This window comes from Pimephales promelas, chromosome 4 (assembly GCF_988280905.1).
Source record: "Pimephales promelas chromosome 4, fPimPro1.hap1.1, whole genome shotgun sequence".
NCBI lineage: Eukaryota > Metazoa > Chordata > Actinopteri > Cypriniformes > Leuciscidae > Pimephales > Pimephales promelas.
The window spans coordinates 15,445,860-15,467,254 of NC_142772.1; the positions used below are offsets into that span (position 1 = coordinate 15,445,860).

The following is a 21,395-nucleotide window of genomic DNA, read 5'->3' on the forward strand; positions in this document are numbered from 1 at the left end:
GAGCATAAAATGACTTGTTGTTGCCAAGTTCCAAAGTGACAAAATGTTCTTATTACTTCCACACTATTTTACCAATCTTCTAAAGCTAGAAGCATTGTATGATAACAGGCTGTATTTAAATTATTCACTGACAATCTTACATTAGCAAAACTATGGGAAATTTTTACTTCAAAAACAGGTCCATTATTTTCAATAGTTTAGCGATTTATTAAGCACCACTCACATGGAAAATATAATTACAATTTATGCTATAAATACGATAGCATAAGTCATTTGGACCACTTTGGTTTTGTATCAGTTTTGAAGCTTTGATAGCCCCAGTGCATGTTATACTTTTTTAGATTTGCCTGATTCATCTGTATTGTATGTGTTTCTGTTTCAGGGAGACATGGAAAAAGGTCTGGAAATGAAGAAACTGGTTCTGTCTGGTTTCTTGGCCAGTGAAGAAATCTATATTAATCAGCTGGAGGCATTGCTGCTAGTGAGTACTTACTACTGCCACAAATATTGTCACTCACACTTTATGATAATCTTGATGTAGGAACGTCTCAGTCCTTGGTGCGTGGAGTGTTTTAAGTAAGCAATATAACATACTCGAGGTTTGCTCTTGAAGCACAGCCCCTTCAGGCGTGACTGTATTCATAATGCAGCATGCCTAGAGTACCATGTTGCTTTTACAAAATGGTTACCACAATACAAATGTTAAAGACGAAAATACATGTGTTAATATGTTACTTTTTTAAAAATAAAAAAATCTTTAAATTCCATCCTTTCAGAAATAATAGTCCTTGACAGTGACGGTAAATGACAAGAAAATGTTCTTTGATGTAATACCTTATCTAATAGATGACTAGAAACAGTTCTCATCTGCACAATATAGGATATTTCCTCACACACATACTGATTTCTCTGCATGAGAAAACGTTTGTTTTACATCTTTTATTTGTAACCAGATCCATTTGCGGTTTAGTGCAACATAAGAAGCGAAGGTTGCCCAGTATAAACACAGTATAATGGACTGTTAGTTCTACCAGAAACAGAAAACTTTTAAAGGGGTGGTATACTGCTGTTTTTTTTGAATGATTGTGTTTATGAGGTGCAATATAACATGTATTCGTGTTTTTTTCTTTTTTTTATAAGTCTTATTTTTCATAAATTTCACCTTTATTGTAGGCCGCTTTCTCCTCTGTCATTTGAACGACCGGTTTACATCCTGATTCTATGAAACCACTTCCTCAGAAACAGGCAATGGGCTCAGATTGGTTAGTTTGGGCCGGTGTGTTGTGATTGGCTAAACTGTGTAGTGCACGTTGTCTGGAATCTTCACGCCCATTACCTTTGCGAATGTTTCATGTGCACCGGTCAATGTAAATAATGGTGTCGATACTGCAGTATTAGTATGAGCCAGAATCAGACCCAGAAAGCGGCGATGAAGAGAGTCAAGCAGAACCTCCTTAAACACAGCTCTTACAAAACATTTCTGAATGGTAATTTGCCTATATTTTTTAACTTTATACACGTTTGTCTTACACAAAATAGCATCGGACTAACTGGCTACTACACACAAACAGCTCTGGCATTGGTTTACGTTCTTGATCAAATCGAAAAATTACGTCATAAAGTATATATACTGTACATGAAAAATACATTTACAAAATTAGTACATTTACAAATTCAGGTCCAAAATGTTTGTACGTATTTGTCGTAGGCACAAAATAGCATAATTAAGTGGCTTTAAAGCCAGCGCTGGCATTTGATAAAACTAAAACATTACGTCTGAAATTATACATGCAAATGAAGATGAACAAGATGGCTGCTGTGTGGGCACACGGACGAGCAGGTGCTGGGCACCCAGCAAATTTGACTAATTTATTCAAGACATCTAAACCACAATTCTGGTTTGTTTTAACAATTGTGATTGTGACATTCTTACTGAATTTAAGATGTTGCCTGATGAAAGAAATCACAAATGGAGGCTATATACCAAACCGAAAGAGTCAACATGACTTGTTCTCAGTTTTTCTGAAAGACGGACAAGTAACCCTACCTTCAAAAAGACAAAGAGAAACCCACTTGAATAGTGGGTCGTCGGTGCTATATCGGATCGCTTTGGTTCTCTTGCTTGCTGGTGATGTTGAATTGAATCCTGGCCCCCTGCTATCGGATGCTACACAGAGCGGTGATCCAGTGACATCAGTGATTCCATCCTGGGCCATTCATCAGTCAATGAACGCTGGCATTTGGCCACCCGTGGAGCTTTGCCCACCTGTGGGGCTCATGTGGCTTCCTCCCTTCTGGTGGTGGGGGCCTGGTTCGGCCTGGCCTGTCGCTCTTGCGGTGGGTGGTGCGGGGGTGTCCTGCCCTGTGGTGCTGGCTTCGAGTGGCTTGGCTTGGGACGGTCACTCAGGTACCGTGGGGTTACCATCTTCAGGAGGAAGTATCGTGGTGCCGAGAATACCGATGTGGAGCGATGGAGTACTTCCTGACGTTCGTTTGGATTGCTGTGCTTCCGGTGGGAGAGGCACGCTGCTGGCCGCGGCGTCTTCGTGTTCATCGGCTGGTTTGGGGGCTGCGTCTGTTTGTTTCTGCCCGCTGTGTGACCCGATAACCGGTGGAGACCCGGCTGGGGGCTGCGTGTTGTGTGGACCGCGAGATCGTCGACTGCAAAGATCCGTTGCAGACGTCTCATATCCATGGACTGGTCAAGATCCGCGGCAGTCTCCGGTGGTGCAGTCAGATACTGTCACCTCTGCCGGTGAGTGCTCCAGACCGCAGTTTCCACCCATTTCCCAGGTAATAATAGACCTTATTCAGAGCAGCGCCATGACAGGTATGAAAGTGAGGCTGTGAGGGATAGACTTACCGTGTTTCCAATGGCATCCGCTGTAAAAAGCTGAATAAAGCGGCTAGATTACTTACAATTTTCCACAGCTTACATTGTTGGGAGTTTTTTGTCAACTGACATTTCTTGGAAAGATATTTTCCCAGTGTTTCATGAGCAGAACAATCCGAAAACACATTAAATAACAGTACAGCCCATTGAAGAGATTCAAGTCTATCCCTCACAGCCTCACTTTCATTCTCATTAAAAATCAAAGATGGCGCTGCCGTGAATAAGGCGTATACAGACCAAAATTAGGAATCCCGTGTTCAAAAGACACAGATTATCGAATATATTCCGTACTCTGAATCAGGCGAAAATAATTTGGGACCCGCGAGCCAAACCTAAAGGCTTATTGGGCGGACACTTAAACATAAGGAGTATGACACCTAAACGCGAAGAGCTAGAACATCTGCTATGTAATTCCAAAATCGATTTTATTGGCCTCTCTGAAACGTGGTTGACACATAGCTCTCCAGATTCTGTTGTAAAAATGCCTGGGTATAATGTGTACAGGAACGACAGGGAAAATGGTAGGGGCGGAGGAGTTTTATTGTACGTAAGAGACGTTTTTAATAGTAAACAGATTGTATGGCCAGAGGATATCCAACTTAAATGTGTCGGAGTAGATGTATCCCTTTCATCTTCAATGTCATTTACCATAATATGTGTATATCGTAAACCATCTGCAAAGTTGGATTTCTATGAAAAATTTGAAAAACTTCTCAAATATTGTACTTTAAACAAAGAAACAATTATTATTGGTGATTTTAACGTAAATTGGAATGAAAAGAAGGCTAGGAAACATCTCAAAGCTACAACAGACCGCTATAATTTTAAACAATTAATTCAACAGCCTACCCGGATAACTTTTCGTTCTGAAACATTGATAGATTTACTCTTTGTTAATCGACCTGAAAGAATTGCTAAAACATTTAACTTTATGACAGGTTTATCAGACCATAATGCTGTCTTTTTTTCAAGAAAGCTTACAAAACGACGTTTTAAAGTTTCACACAGTCATACTGTGTATAATGCTATTCCAAAAAACCAACTGGCAAATTTTGCGGCTTCTATACAAGAAATTGATTGGAGTGAATTAAATCAAAGTGAGGACATAGAGAATTGTAGTGATCTTTTTTAGTTTAAAATCAATCAAGTAATGTTAAACTTTATTAAAAGAGGGAGCCATAATAAGAGAAATGGAAAGTTGTTACCTTGGCTAAATGATAATTGTAGGAAATTAATGAAGGACAGGGATGTCTGTGGTGAGCAGGACGGCCGAGGGACGTGAGAGAAAGTCGCGAGGCCGGTGGTGCGATTGCTAATGAGCAGCACCTGTGAAGCACACCGGTCTCGCATCTCTCACAAAGGAGCGGAGCCATAAAGGGGGAGCGACGGAGTGGATGATCGAGAGAGGAACAGGCCTGCTTTTGTTTGTATTTTATATTTTATTTGGTAAGCCAGCAGTCGTCCGTGAGGGGCTGCTCGCCGGTTATGTTTTATTTTGGGTAGCCAGCAGTCGTCCGCGAGGGGCTGCTGGCAGGTAATTGGTTTGTTTATTTTATTTAAATAAAGTTTTATTTTATTATTATTATCCGGTTCTTGCCTCCTTCTTCCCTGAACCTTGTTACACTGGTGCCGAAACCCGGGAAGAGGGAGGAACGCGCTGTCCGAGGGTCCTCGCCGCTGTGGGGAATCCGCGGTGCCATCGAGCATGGTGCGCGAGTCGCCGCCGCTCGCCGTGGGCCGGAGCCTGCTGCCGTCCGCCGCAGAAGGGGAGGAGCAGGGAGCGGGGGACTCGCGGCCATGGACGCTCGAGGCAGGGCGCTGGGATGAGTTGCCGGTGGGAGGCCCGAGCTCGCCGCCGACCACCTGGAAAATGGAGGGGCGGCTGCCGTTCGGGAGGGAGAGGAGGAGTCACCGCCGCTTGCCGTGGGCCGGAACCTGCTGCCATCCGCCAGTGAAGGGGAGGAGCAGGGAGCGGGGGACTCCTGCCGTCTGCCCAAGGCACCCGAGGAGCCGTTGCCGTCCACCGGGGGCGGGGGAGCGTCGAGGCGTTCACCGAGGGCCATCCAGCGTCGCCGCCGGGCACCGCGGAGGAGATCGCCCAGCTGGTGAGGGACAAGATGACAGCGCGTTGTGGGAGCCGGACCAATTTTTTTTTTTTTCCTCTCTCCCCTCTCTCGTGTCCGTCGCTCCTCGTGCTTCCGTCTCCGTCTCCCTCGGCTCGTCGATCCATACCCCCTAGGGATCGCCGCCGCCGGGGGGGGGGGGAGTAGGCACAGTCTCGGGTGTACCCCCCGGCCTGTGAGGGGTGATGGGGGTATGTGGTGAGCAGGACGACCGAGGGACGTGAGAGAAAGTCGCGAGGCCGGTGGTGCGATTGCTAATGAGCAGCACCTGTGAAGCACACCGGTCTCGCATCTCTCACGAAGGAGCGGAGCCATAAAGGGGGAGCGACGGAGTGGATGATCGAGAGAGGAACAGACCTGCTTTTGTTTGTATTTTATATTTTATTTGGTAAGCCAGCAGTCGTCCGTGAGGGGCTGCTGGCCGGTATTTATGTTTTATTTTGGGTAGCCAGCAGTCGTCCACGAGGGGCTGCTGGCAGGTAATTGGTTTGTTTATTTTATTTAAATAAAGTTTTATTTTATTATTACTATCCGGTTCTTGCCTCCTTCTTCCCTGAACTTTGTTACAATGTCCAACTGAAAAAATCATTAAAATCAGGTCTTATAATAGATAGGCAAAAATTCACATCCTTACGAAATAAAGTCATTAACTACATGCGGAAGGCAAAAGCAAAATTCTTAATGGATATTATCATTGAGGCCAAGGGAAATGGCAAAAAGATTTGGCAAAATCTCAATAAATTACTTGGTAGGCAAAAAGAAAAGTCAATTGAAGCCTTTGAACTCAGAATTAACAACACTGTAGTTAAAGACGCAAATTCTCTATCAAAAGAATTTAACCAATACTTTTCTAAATCTGTTAGGGAGATAACTGAACAGTTTGAGCCATCTGATAAAATATCTAGACCCATTGATTTTGCCAAGCCTGTGTTCAATTTGCGTGAAATAACAGAGCTAGAGGTAGATAACATCATTGGGTCACTTAAGAATTCCAAAAGCAAAGGCTGTTTATGGGCTAGATTCATATTCTCTAAAATTATGTAAAGATTCCTTAATTGCTCCAATTACATATATGATTAATTTATCATTCAAGCAGAAAACTGTTCCATCTTTCTGGAAAATGGCCTTTGTCACCCCAATCTTTAAATCAGGTGATAAATTAAATGTAATCAATTACCGACCCATCAGTATCCTCCCGGTTGTCTCTAAGGTTGCAGAGAGGTGGGTTGCTAAAATTATAAATGAATACTTAAATAATGGCCACTCCTCCTTGCATCCTATGCAATTTGGATTCCGCACCAATCATTCGACTGAATTTGCCAATAGTTTGTTTGTAGAAAAAGTAAAAAGTAAATTGGACAATAATGCCTGTGTCGGAGCGGTGTTTTTAGATTTAAAAAAGGCATTTGACACTGTGAATCATGACATTTTATTATCTAAACTGACATATTTTAACTTTTCTTTAAATGCCATTCAATGGATTAAATCTTACTTGGAATCAAGAAAACAGTGTGTTAATATTAACGGTGTCAAATCGTCTTTATTGGATGTCCCCGTTGGTGTGCCTCAAGGGTCAATACTCGGTCCTCTACTATTTTCTTTATATATAAATGATCTTCCAAACACTTGTGCTGATGTTGAATTTCAAATGTATGCTGATGACGCAGTGCAAAAAGTGTTCAAGAAGCTTCTGCCATTTTGACCTCTGCTCTGGTCCCTGTAAATGGATGGCTCTTTAAATCCTGTCTGTTACTTAATGTTGAAAAAACCGTCTGTATGATGTTTACTAAACAGTCTCGTGACATAAAACAATCTGGTGTATTTCTAAAAGGAGAAGAATTAGAAATTGTCTCGGAATTTAAGTACCTTGGTTTGACCCTTGATTCTACATTAAGTTTTAAAAAACATGTCAAAAAATATAAGTAAAATTTAATTTACGAAATTTTAAACAAATTCGTCAATTTATACCATTTGGGGCTGCTAAAGTGTTTTTACATTCGATGATTCTATCGCATATGGAATATTGCTGTACCAGCTGGACTTTGACCGGTATGAACACATTTAAATCAATAGAATTACTCTATAAAAATGCCTTAAAAGTCCTTGATAAAAAGCCAATGTCCTTCCATATTTGTAAGATTTTACAAAAACACAACATATTAAGCATAGAGAATTTAATTTTTTTTAAATATGCCGGTTTTGTTTACAAAGTGTTAAATGGATTAGCCCCACCCCCCTTGTTGGACTTTTTTAAACTAAACACTAATAGTGGTGCCAGGACACGGGCCTCTGTTAGAGGTGACTGTGAAGTTCCGTTCAGAAGAACAGCCTTTGGACAGAATTCTCTGTCTGTGAAGGCCTGTAAGTTATGGAACAGTATCCCTATCTCTGTCAGGGAATGTTCCACATTTCCTATATTCAAAACCAGACTTGTGACCACTAAGTGTTTTCTGTGTTTTTTGTTGTTGATTCTGCTTGTAATTTTTATTTCATTTTTTTTTGTTTATTTTGTTTTTGTTGTTATTTTGTTTGTTGTAATCTTTGTATTTTTTGTTATTTGTCTAGGGACTACGGATGTAAATTAGCCCTGTGGCTATAATCCGGCATGTTTACGTCTGTTTTGTTGTCTCAATTCAGAAGTTCATTAATGTGCATTGTCCCTATCAAATAAATAAAACTAAAAATACATTTAAAATGATTAAGTCTTAGCCTACTTACAAGTTGTGGCCCAACAGCTGCTGCCTCTGGTTTTAAAGTTGGAACTGTTTCATGTTTTAGTAACAGTTTCTTGTTGAATCCGGTGTTGAATTTGTGGAGATTCTGGAAGCTGTCTCATGTAAAATGCACAGCACAGAGAGCTAAATTACGATTGTAATTTTCAGGAACATAATCAAACATAAATTGTATCCATTTTTGATGAAATACAACGTCCGTGGGAAGCCTGAAGACCTGACAGCTGGGTGAAAATAACACACGATGAGCCGCAGAAATATGGCCATGCCCTTTTTTGCATATTCCGGAGGGAGGGTTGATGTAAATGTATGGGTTAGTGACATCTAAAACCCGTTGTAGTCCCATTCGAATCGTTTTTGTAGGCATTAAACTTCCAGATTTTTAAAAGACGATATCTCTGCTTACATTGATCTTACAGCGCTGCAACTTTGCAGATACTATTCATGCACCAACAGCAACATTACACACTATTTAAAATGAAAAAAGTTAAATCGCAATCAACCACCCCTTTAAAATAAAATTATTTCCTTTGCACTTCGGAAACTGTGGGCTGCTTCCACAAATACATACCCACATGTGAAAACATTCATTGAGAGGAAAGCGTGTTAGCCTGACTGCGTCAGACTTCGTACTTTCGTTTTGCCTCTTTACTTAGTCTGAGGCATCGACATGTCTCTCAGTTTTCCTCCAGCCTGAAAACAGCCGGTCAATCAACGATCAGAGGGCGGGCTGAGAGCCGTGACGTAGATGCTAAGCACCGATTGTATTTTAGGTTAGGGAAATCGAAAACGACAATGGATATGGAGACACGGGATGCAATTTGCTCTGTTGTGGAGAATATTCCCGGCATTTGCAAACTGAAGCCCGAACAGTGTTTGTTAAACATTTTGAATCGAGGTGATGTTGTGGCCCTACTCCCGGCAGGTTTTGGGAAAAGTTTAATTTGTCAACTATTACCGATCGTCATCGAGGAACTGGGCAGGCTAAAGGCCGGCAAGGCGATAGTTGTGATTTTGTCCCCCATTGGTTGCACTCATGGAGGATCAGGTTAAGGAGGCAGCAAAACTCGGCCAGCCATGTTCACTCCAGTATTTCGGCTTACGGGTAACCAATGATTTTATACTTCAGACAAACGGGCAGGCAGACTCTGTCTACGAAGCAAAGCAAAGTAGCAGAGCTTGGTATTACCTGGTATTATTTGGTATTAGTGGCCTCAAAATTAAGACATAATGCCAAAAGAGTTAAGTCTGACTTAAATAAATAAATAAATAAACGGTTGCTTTTGTCAAAAATCATATTACATGGAACATATTTTATAGTATATTGATTGTTTATGTTGCTCATGGTGATTGCTAAGGGTTTACACAGATCTGTTGGGTGAAGCAATCATAGCTGTGCTTTACTGAAAATAAACAAAACACACCTATTGACCAATCAGCATCAATTACCCTCGCTGTTTGCAATTTTGTACCTTTAAAACTTTTTATGTAAATATAGATATGATTTACTATTCGTGTTTGTTTTGAATGTTTATTCTTATATTTAATAAGAGCAAGGAACAGTTAGTTTTCTACAATTTGGCTGCTTAGAGTGCTGTAAAAAGAGCATGCGTACGCTAAGCCAATCAGGAAACAGTATTTCCTGAAAAAGCTGAAATCTGAAGTCTAGCAGTACTTTGTTCCTCTGCTGTTTGAATGTGTCATTTCCTGTTTTTTTATCTTCTGTCCAGTGTATTCTGTGCAACAATGTATCACAGCAGTCAAAGATTCAATCAGTTGTGCCAGTCTCTCTCTTGCCATTTATTTCTAATCACAATCTAATGGGAGTTGAATCAACAGCGGGTTTCTAGATTGTTCATTGAACTTGATAAGAGAGGATGCAGAGCTAAAATGAAACCCCTATCATAAATAATGCTTTCCTCTAAAACCATTAGGAGCACAAACTAGTAACACACACACACACACACACACACACACACACACACACACTAATTACAACAGACCCGGGTTTTATGTACTTCAGCTCTATGCTGCACACTTCCTGTCCAAACATTACACAGTACTTTGGACCCACAAGCAAAATAGCTACACATACTTTGGCAGAGCATACTGTATATAAATGAGGAAACACATTTATTTATCTTCTCCAATCATTCCTTGAAATGACAGAGGGGGACATAATTCCTGTCATGCTGATGTCATCTAATTTGTAATTCATCCAAAATACAGTATGTGTTTGGTGGGGCGGTGGGCATGCTGATGTAAGGTCCACGCTAATTGGCCCAACAGAGGCATCCAATCAGTGGGGAAGGTCTTTGTGCGTTACTGTCTTTCCTTTTACGGAACACAACAAGATTAAATGGAACACATTTTCTCATATATATATTACTTGTTATTTTATCTGACTCCATAAATTAAAAAAAAGTTTTAATGATATTTGGGTATCATTAAAATTAAGCAAATGTATATATACATATATTTTTTCCAACAATTTAGTTATATTTTACCCGCTCAGATTAGGAAACTATACCACTTTGAGGTCCTTGCGTCTTTCGCAGGTCTCCGACTCAAGCTCACCAGTTCCAGTCATCAAACAGAGGTAATTGGCTAAATATCTGAGATTTTCCGTATTCACACGTACACAATCAAAAGATACTTTAATAACTTCCTTGGAATGCACCCTCTTGAACTTAATTCAATCGTTTTACTTCAGTTGAGGTTTTGGTCATCATTAAAGGCATTAGTCGATCAACTTACTTCTCTTAAAATGGCTTTGGATTGGCCAAACCCGTAGTGCCCCACATACACTTATCTAAGGAAACATTAAATTAAAACAGATGTGATTAGACGCACCCAACTTTAGGTCGATTAAACAGCATTCACTGAAACCGAAATAACCTGTCTCCGCAAGTCCGCATTCAAGAACAATTGAAATGATGCCAGATATTAGCCGTCGCTAATCTGAAGCAAAACTTCAAAATATATGAATCCAATAATCTTTTTGGGAAAAAACAATCTTAAGCTAATCTAATGGTATTGGCTTGATCAGTCACACGAAAGTAATCAGACTAACATTAAGTGCAATATTTCAAAATATATACTGTAATTGAGTGTGTATATACCATAAACAGTGACGTGACAAGTTGTCTCTCCTACTTTGTGAAAAACGCGGAACTGTGATGTGATTCCGCTTTGCGAATTGCAAGTCACACAGCGATTGACTGCGCTCTGATCCAGTCAAATTCCAAGGGGGCCAGTGCCACCCCGTGCCCCCCTTCTAGACACGCCCCTGAGGAGAAGAGGGGGAGCAGGGGGCTTTAATGAGACTGTAAGAGTAAGGTGTGAACTGCACTGTCTGATGCGGTGTAACTTTCATACTTGGTTGACTTCATTTTGGTTTGATGATGCACTCGCTGAAATTTCAAGTTAGCAACAGAAGAACATATATGTTGTGAGCACACGTGTAAGGCGCCTGCACGATCAGTTGGATTTAAATAAAATAAATAAATAAATAAATTAATTAATTAATAAAAAAAAAACAAAAAACGATATGCCATGTAAGTACGCACCGCAGTTCAGAGAATTGTATCTGTCAGATTTAGGCCTACAACACGTCAATTTATCTACTTTTCCCGAAATACATTAAAAGTAAGTGGCTGGTGAAGTGTGAGAAGAAAAGAGTAAACTTAACAGTTACTTACACAAAATATAGGTAACTGGTTTGGAAGAATCTTCCTAACATTGTCTGGGAAGCAGACACAGTCTATCAGTTCAAATCTAGACTAAAAACGTCTCTTTGGCCTAGCATACACATACCACAGTATAGATTTCTATAATTCAATGCTAGGCTGCATAGTTTAGATCAGTCGGAACCGGGAACACTACCCATAAATCCTGATGTACTTGGTACATCATAAGAAGGATTGCGTCTATGCTAATGTTTGTTTTACCAAGGTTTACTGCACTCTGCCAGATCCAGGCCATGTCCAGATCTGATGAAGGACCAGCACCTGGACATGACAACAACGCAGTCCTGAAGTGTCAACTAGTCTCTCCCCTATGAAGGCTTCCCTCCCTTTATCTCTGTACAGATAAACTTTGTTGGGATAATTCCGGTTTGCGTGGCTATGCAGACGCTACAAAAAATTATGTATTATACATTTTTCAGACCAGACAAGTATATTGTTGAGGGTTGATTTGTGAAGGAGGACTACATGCCTGCGCATATATATATTCAAACACATATACCTGTGGACTGAACATGTGATGCGCATGTGCGCTTCATCTGCGTTTTTGCGGGTTTGCGTTTTGGAGGTTTGATAACGAGTAATCGTTTGCACCTTCGACCCTATTTCAGGAAGTGCGTTCTCAAGACACCAGGCACTGTTTTGTGTGAATGGGCAGCCGGAGCTTGTTAAGAGTTTTTCTGTTAGAACGATGTCGTGTTATGATCTTCGCAACGGAAGTGAACCAATCAAAACTAACTTTAGCTGGACAATAACTTTATCCTAATGCTGTTGTAAAGCCTAAACAGTCTGTTACAGTAATTTCTTTTATGGCTGTAAAGCTGCTTTGAAACGGTCCATACTGTTAAAAGCGTTTTATAAATGAAGGTGACTTGACATGACTTGACAAAGTGTATCCAAAAACGTCGTCAATTTATAATTGAAAGGGTTGTTATTACCTGCTTCCATAGACGTCAATGTTTTACAAACTAAAAATGTTGTTTTGCTAATACTTATGTGTATTTAAATGTCTGAAACCTAAAATAAACCTTATCTAGTGGAAAACACTGAATGATTGTGATGTATGACAGTGCTGATTACGTCTGTCTCTGGCTCAGCGCCAGCCAACGCACAAACACAAATTTTAATTTAGAAGTTGATGATCACGTGATCTGAACGTAGAACTGAAAATGAACTGAAAGAAAAACAAGGTTTAAATACACAGCAAACAAGAGGGGGCTAATTAATTACACGCATGTACTGAACTAAATCAATCTGTCAATCAATCAAACCGGAAAACCATGATGCACCACTAATTCAATTGAAATTCAAAATGTTTGAATTTCAATATAAAATGGGCATTATTTGAAAAAGACACTTTGTTTCTTATCGAAAGTAACAAAACATGGAGCTTATTGCAATTATTGGTGGTGGTTAATGGGGGTTAGGCTACAACACTGCATTCGTCTTGTACACATAAGACACGGAATTTTGCAGGATGAATACGTTTACCATTACACCCCTAATTACTATTTAATCAAATGTCAAGGAAGAAAAATTAGTTTTGTGACAAGGTAAAGTGAGGTCATCCTTAACAATGGGCTAGGGCTGGGCGGGGCAGCAGGGGGCAGGGCGCGATCAGTACGCCATGAGAGTATCGCAATATGTACTAACAATGAACATCTTAATTTCTGTTAAAATGTTACCGAACAACAATAAAGAATCTGAACATTTTTCAAACAATATATAGGCTTATGGCATGTTTTAGTCCAGATTTAAAAATTTTTAAGTTTGAAAATAAATAGCCTTTATGTACTCTTTATGTATTTGGAGTTGTGATGAACACCATAACGAATACAAAAATCTGTTTGAAATATTTACATAGTGTTATATTTACATACTCCCCCATGTGGGGTTGTAACGTATGAGAGTTTCACAGTATGAGAACCGTCTCAGAAAATATCACGGTTTATGGTATTAAACAATTGTTAAATATATAAACTGCATTATTAAATTACGGTTATTATTTTCATCAGTTAAAATGACAGTTAAATAAATTAAACATTTGTTCAATAAAACATAATATCAACTAACTTCAATAATTGATTATGATTATTATTGACATCTTATTTTTCATCATTAATAACTTATTAAATTTTATTACAATTTTTTAAATGATTTAATAGAAATATATTATCCAAAACAGTGGTAATCAAATAAAAGTTTAGCAAATGTTTTAATCCTTTTATTTTTTGGCAAAGTGCTGCAAAACAGATTTAGTCAATTAAACCATGGACAAACAATATATATATTCCTTAAAGAATGTGTAAATACATTTTAGTATTATTGTTGGTGTTTAAACAGCACTTCCTCTTTAAAAAAGGGGAGGAGACCACAAGAAACTCTGGGTTTACTGAAGAAAACCTGCTCCCGACCAGGTTAGGTTCACAGAGTAAGTTACCATGGTAACTGACTCAGAGTATAAGTTACCTCTCTTTCAGAAACGGGCTTGACTTACTCTGCTTTCTCGGGTTTGATATACCCCCCTTTCTGAAACGGAAAACCCAGAGTTTCCCTCATTTCAGGGTTAACATACTCAGAGTTTTCACTTAACCTCCTTTCTGAAACAGGCCCCTGGTTCTGAAACCGAAAGTAGTGCCTGCTTTGTTTGCATGTTGCCGGGGGTAACTGCTGCATTTCTGCGGTTCCATAAGCACCAACTACAGTACTGTCAAAGAGTAAATGTGGATTTTTATTCAGAATCTGCATGTCTCCTTTACTCGTTACGCCATACTTCTAATGCACGTTGTTTACATCAGAATGCGCATGTCTTTTTGACGCAGCATACAGGCAGTGTTGTAAATTTTAACTGGTTTATAGAAAAGTCTATTAAAAAATCAAAATAATTAATAAGGAATTATTCATGGTATTTTGAAATGCCCATGATAACATTTATCATTTATGTTCATTACAGTACAAGAGCAGAAGTGAGTTCAGTGCTGCCTGAAGAGTATCTAATTGAATCCTGACATCATACCTTTTGATTAGAATAGCAGATAATAAATAATTTATTAATATTTATTAATAAATAATAAATATTTATTTTCAGATTGATCACATCTCATTTGATCAAGTGATAGTAAAGACTTTAACTTTAACAATAGTGTTACCAAAGATCTTTATTGAATTTTCTATTAATCAAAAATGTATTCTATTTGTCATGAAAAAGGTTACTGTGTTTAATATTAATAATAATAAGAAATATTTCTTGAGCACCAAATCAGCATTTTTTAATGAATTCTGCAGAATCATGTGACACTGAAGACTGCAGTAATGGGTGCTGCAAATTCAGTTTTGCCATAACTGGAAACAAGTAAATTTCAAAATATATTAAAATATGAAACAAATAATGTGAATTGTAATAATATTTCACAATATTACGGTTTTTACTTTATTTTTGATCAAATAAATGCAGACTTGGTGAGCATAAGAAACAAAACTTTTACAGACCCCAAACTTTTAAACGATAAATACATTAAAATTTAATCTGGGAAAATGTCCAAAATATTATTTGTATTTTTTTGTTCAATTAAATGATCTCTAGAGTGAGAATGTTCACATTACTTGTATTAACGAGCTGGAAATCATGGTTTGTGACTGACAAAAAACTAAAGGCTATACGCCTTATTCACGGCAGTGCCATCTTTGATTTTTAATGAGAATGAAAACGAGGCTGTGAGGGATAGACTTGCATCTCTTCAATGGGCTGTATTGTTATTTAATGTGTTTTCGGATTGTTCTGCTCATGAAACACTGGAAAAATATCTTTCTAAGAAATGTCAGTTGACAAAAAACTCCCGACAATGTAAGCTGTGGAAAATTGTAAGTATTCTAGCCGCTTTATTCAGCTTTTTACAGCGGATGCCATTGGAAACACGGTAAGTCTATCCCTCACAGCCTCACTTTCATACCTGTCATGGCGCTGCTCTGAATAAGGTCTATTGGCAATTTCAAGAGGCAAGCTCTTTGACATGCCCCAACCAAACTTCCTGCTTCAGTCAGAAATGCATCAATACAGGAATACAAAACTGCAAACATAAAGCAGTTTCATGAGGCAGAAAAAAAGCAGCAACTTTTAATGAGTCATACAGATCTGAAAATAGCCATCATGCACTTTAACACGGTGTTATCAGCCCTGAAGAAAGAAATGAAGGCAAACACACATGAATACCTGTGCTGTGAAATGTTTCTTCTTCTCTCATTTACACTGCATGGTCATGTGCTTTCTTTTTTAAAATTTAGAAAAACACAGAGGGTTTGAACCCTGTTCAGTCTGGACAGCATTACAAAAGAAAAATAAACAAATGTAAATCGATCTATAAATTCACAGGAAGTGGAGAGAGAAATTGACCCACCCGTCAATGTTTACCACTGGGAGACTACATGAAATTTGGCTAATCTAAATGCAGTGAAAATACGATGACATTAATGTTTCATATAACTTTACATAGTTATTAACCAACCTGAGTCGACACTAAAGAGATTTTACCTGAAAAATTAATGTTTGCTATTGTCTCTTTAGAGTTGTTTGCATCATTTATCATTATTTTCTTGTTTATCACTGTAAAGCTGCTTTGAAACAATATGTAATGTATAAAGCTCTTTACAAATTAAGGTGACTTGACTTTAAAATTAAATTTGGTGGTTTTGCATATGGCAATTTAATACTTCATATGCAAATACATGCAACGTGTATTGTAGTGAACGTGTATTAATTCAACTCTCTATCTTTCATTTTCTCTCAGCCCATGAAGCCACTTAAAGCTACAGCTACTACATCAAAGCCAGTGCTTACAATGGAGCAGATTGACACTATTTTCTTCATGATCCAAGACATCTTTGAGGTTCATAAGGAGTTTTATGATGCTCTTTTCCCCAGCATTCAGCAGTGGGATGAGAAGGTCACTGTTGGACATCTCTTCCAGAAACTGGTGAGTCCACCTGTCAAATTCACTGGTCAAATGTCCTAGATGTTATTTCTAAATCGTACATTGACCCTTTATGTAGTGTACACTACCATTCAGAGGTAGCAAGGATGCCTTAAATTGATCAAGTGTGAAAATAAAGGCATTTGTAATTTTAGAAAATATTTTTTTTTCTATTTGTCATTTTAACGTTTTATTCTCAAAGAATTTTGTGGTTTCCACAAAAATATTAAGCAGCAGAACTGTTTTTAACATTGATGATAATAATAAATGTTTCTTAAGCTCCAAATCAGCATTTTAGAATGATTTCAGAAGGATCATGTGACATTGAAGACTGGAGTAATGGATACTGTCATAGGAATAAATTACATATTGTCATTTCATTTCACCTCCGTCGCTTCGTGACCAGAGGAATGACCAGTCTTCTGTCTTGACTTCTAAAACCTTCCACTAACCCTATAATAATACTTCCTTCGATGATATTGCCTAGTTGTCTCATTACATGAAAAAAAATAGTGTAACTTGCGGGATTTAATGTGATTCAGTAGTGTGATTCAGATTCAGAGATTCAGTTGTCAAGTCAAGTCAAGTCACATTTATTTATATAGCGCTTTTCACAATACAGATTGTATCAAAGCAGCTTCACAGTGATAACATGAAAGTAGTACAACACAGATCAATAATATTGATAAACACTAAATAACCCCAACTGAGCAAGCCAAAAGCAAGGCGACAGTGGCATGGAACCAAAACTCCATCAGATTGGATGGAGAAAAAACCTTGGGAGAACCCAGGCTCAGTCGGGGGCCAGTTCTCCTCTGGCTTACATTTATATTGTTTATATATAAATAATAAATATAAATATTGTTTATGTATAAAACGGCGCCATAACATATCGCAGGCGTTGAGTCGTCTCTAGGGGTGTCCATGGTTAACCGGTTAACTGATTAACCGTTTAAAATTGCATAACCGAGTGAAACCTTTTTGCTCGGTTAAGTGGCGTCAATACATATTTGCACAAAACTTTTGCGGGTTTTTTTTCTGATTGTCGATAAAAAAATATTGTGAAATGACAGCGTTTCTATTAACGGTGTTATGCGACTAAAACATTTTTTTTTTCCTTTTCGCGATAAGCCATTCCAATGGCAACGGACGTTGGTATATCACAGCCACCGCACTAGACATTAATTAGGGACTTTAAGCAACAGCTGCTGATAGAACGGCAGCCGGAAATAAACAGTTAACTGCCGTAGCTAAAGAGCGCAAAAATCACTAAGCAACAGTAAAGAGGACGGCATAGGGAATAATTTAATCATCAGACAAAATACAAAAAGAAAGTGATTTTAAAAAGAAAGAGAAGGGTTGATTTTAGCACTTAATGATATACAGAAACGATTTCAATGCCACATAACCTAAAACATAACATTAACTGTCTTAATCTGTCACGTAGTAACGACTACGGCAAATCAGCTGTTCTCCCGTAGTAGACGGTTACAGTAGAACGTCAAGAAGTAGCAGTTAATGTCGCGCATGCGCAATAGAACACCAGAATGGCGTTGCCGTTCCACCAGAGGCTGTTGCTTAAAGTCCTATTTATGGAAGGAGACGTGGTGTGTCATCCAAGCATTAATGGCAGGGAAAGTCGCAGAGTTTCTGTGTGTTTCTCCCTCATTTCTGCTCCGCGGTCTTGATTGTGGCATTTCTTTGAGGTTTTGTCTAGTAGGCTATTCCATGTATCATTTATGAATTTTAAAAAAGAACTCTGCCTCGTATATGTCCAAACGGTCAGTATACTTTTGTGTTCATTCGTTTCCCCTTATTTAATCCGTAGGCCTAATTGCAAAATGAAAAATGAACGGTTGTTGTATTTTGTAAAACGCAGAGTTGAACACCAAAATGTTCATTTGAACTGTAGGACTACGTGCTGCGCAAAAATATATAGGCTATATATCGACGAATTTTCAGATATTTGTTTGATTTTTTTTTGCCCCTTTAAACATTTAAAATATTTGACAAATGAATATGAAAAAAAAAAAAAAGATTTTACTGGTTTTCTGAGGCCAAATTAGAACCTGGAAATTATATTTTCCCCGCAGTGCTGAATGAGAAGAGCCGTAACCACAGCCTACAGAAAGGGGATTTATAGATGATTTATAAGATATAATAAATGTGTCTGATAATACAATAATATAAAATAATGAGGCATTAATTGTTTATTAATAAACTATTGTTTTCTAAATCAGTTTCTGCTAAAAACAAATCTCCATCCCCGGATGCACCTTTAGAGAGAAATACATAATTAGCAAGGCTACATAATTACATAGTCAGAAGATATTGTCTTTTTCGATTCGAATTTGTTCGTTTTAAATTGGACATTTAAAGCTTTAGTCTACTAAAGCTTTAAATGTCCAATTTAAAACGAACAAATTTGAATGCGGCTGTTTCAGTTCTCGCGCTCCAGTTCACGGAGATCATGAAACGCGCCTGTTTGTTAAGCACAACGTTTTTTTATTATAGTGAGTTTACGCAAATAAATGTATTTGCGAATAATGTATTATTATTTTCTGTATGACCAGAAATGAAAGAGTATTTTAAGTTGTTTCCACTGAAAGAACTGCAATGAAACTGCAAGATCATCAGTGAATCCCAGTTGTCTCTGAGGAAAGTTTATAAAACTATCCAGTGTAAAATGATCACTTCAGAGGCGGGTGTTGACAGTGATCCTCAGCTCTTCATCAAGGTTGGTTCTCTAAAAACCTCTTCTTGATGTGATCGTTTTTATGAAATTTAAATGAAGAGACCGATCTGTTTTGTACATGATCGCATCCAGGTAGTAGCCTATGCATTTCTGTGTCGAAGGCATAGCTAGCTAGAAAACTGTAGGCTCAGCTGTAGTTGTACTGACAGTCACTCGCGATTGAGCGGTGAATGCGAATGTGCTCGGGGAGTGTTATTGTGTGTTAGGGGAGAGATCAGACTCTGTGCGTCATCAAATAGGGGCGTGTCCAGGAGCTCATGGGCTCCAGTGCGTCATCGAGCCCTGTTTTAGCCCCGCCCAAACAATCCGTAAAATTGCAATGGTGAAAAACTGTTTAACGGTCTAACTGCACATTTCAGTACTTCACAGTTCACAGTCTTTGTAATATGTTTTAGCAATACATATGCAACATTTATAATGTGTTTAGAACTTTTTTTGTAGAATTGCCTTTACAGGGACTTTAACCTGTTAACCTTCAGCCAGTACGTCGGCGCACTGAAGCGTTTTTTTTTTTTTAGTTCAAAGTTCAGATTTAATGTTATACCTTGACAAACTATACATCACTAAAAAGATATAAGACTCAAGTTTCAGTATTTGACCTCTATTGCATTCTGAGAAACTTATAGTGACAGTTATGTCTTAATTTTTGTCAGGAGTTATGAAATGAAAAAAAAATGAGTCGATACCTTTAATATGAATTATGAGCATCAGCTGGTCCATTCAGAAAACAAACTCTGTGCTGTCGTCATGACAGCGATTCACAAAACAACGTCCCTCAGAGCTTTAGCTCAAAAATGTGCAGACTTGGAGAACTATTGATAGATTCTCATAGTATTCACATCATATTTCTATAGACAGGAATAATATTTATTGAATTTATACTAAAATGTGTCGATGTAATCATTATGAGCGCTTCTTACTGAGATGTGCTGTGTTTTCAATTCATACCAATAGCCTGGGGGCGCTCTCTGTACAGAATATTCTGTATGTGGAACATGAAGAAGAGCCATAACCATGTGACATTCCATGAACTGCTTGACGTAAACACAGCTAACAGAGACAAAGAACGTATATTATGTGTATATAACGACAAGAAGTGAAAGCCAATAGAGCATCACAGTCCCGCCCACAGCCGGTGCCGGAAGTAAAAATTCAATACAATTTCTCTATTGACAGTTGGGATATAAGCCATTAAAATGTAACCATACATGGTAGACTTAAAACCAGCTACGGCTGTACTAAGTGATTGTATATGCTCATATAAACATCAAAAGTTCATGGGGCACTAACCTTGTTTTAAGATAAATCCCTTTTATTCGCAATGTATTGGATAAGTACTTCATTACCTACAATCCTGAACAATCCCACAATCCCACAGTGATGCATCTGATTGGTGGAAGTTGTGTAACGTGTCTGAAGGCACGTGAAGACCTGAAAATTGTGTAATGATGTAGGGCTAAGTTTATTGGTCGCACCTCAGAGACGCCCCCGCGCCATTGGATGTGCAGTTGCCGCAGAAAAGCCTATGGGCGAGCCAGATGCTCAATGTTTTATGATATAAAATATTATCTTATTTTAATGACCGTTAAAGCAAGACTATGTAAAAAAAGAAAAAAAAAAAAAACACCACTGTCCAAAGTGGCAATTAAAGTTATAGGATAACGGACACAGCAATGCATCATGTTCTATAAAATCATCATGTTTGTAGCATGATCTAGGGGATTAAAATGTACAAAATTTCAGGCCTAGTGGAGTTGTTAACTAGTAGTAAAGGTGTAAAGTTGCATAAAACGGAAATACCCACTAATGCAAGAAAAAACTACCTCTAAAACCTGTTATCTGTGCTGTTGTCCAGTAACTCCAGTTGGAATTTTCACCCCAAAATGGTGGCTGCGCTACCGAAGCGCCCACCTATTGGCTGACTGTTACTAAAAAAGCATCAGAACCTCTTGTTCTTCTAAACTCTTTGATAGAGATCGCTGTAACATGCAGATAAAAATGTGTTGATGACAATAAACACGATTGCAATGATATTTGAGTTACCTTTGTTCTTCAAGCCATGCAAGGTATTTTCACAATAATAAATTATATTTATAATGTAATGCTAATCGATATAGATTTTTTCATTGTGCACAATACAAGAAATAATATATTTTCTGTCTGTTTTTTTTTTATCTGA

At 38.4% G+C, this 21,395-nt stretch overlaps 1 protein-coding gene across 3 annotated transcripts in view; it reads left to right on the forward strand.

The window, feature by feature from the left end:
• abr (ABR activator of RhoGEF and GTPase) overlaps positions 1 to 21,395 on the forward strand; it is a 490,118-nt gene that overhangs the window by 143,324 nt on the left and 325,399 nt on the right. For all 3 annotated transcript variants that reach the window (XM_039662200.2, XM_039662201.2, XM_039662202.2), the window contains 2 exons: positions 383 to 481; positions 16,279 to 16,464. In XM_039662200.2, coding sequence (XP_039518134.2) covers positions 383 to 481; positions 16,279 to 16,464 — 285 coding nt within the window. The remainder of the gene's footprint in view (positions 1 to 382; positions 482 to 16,278; positions 16,465 to 21,395) is intronic.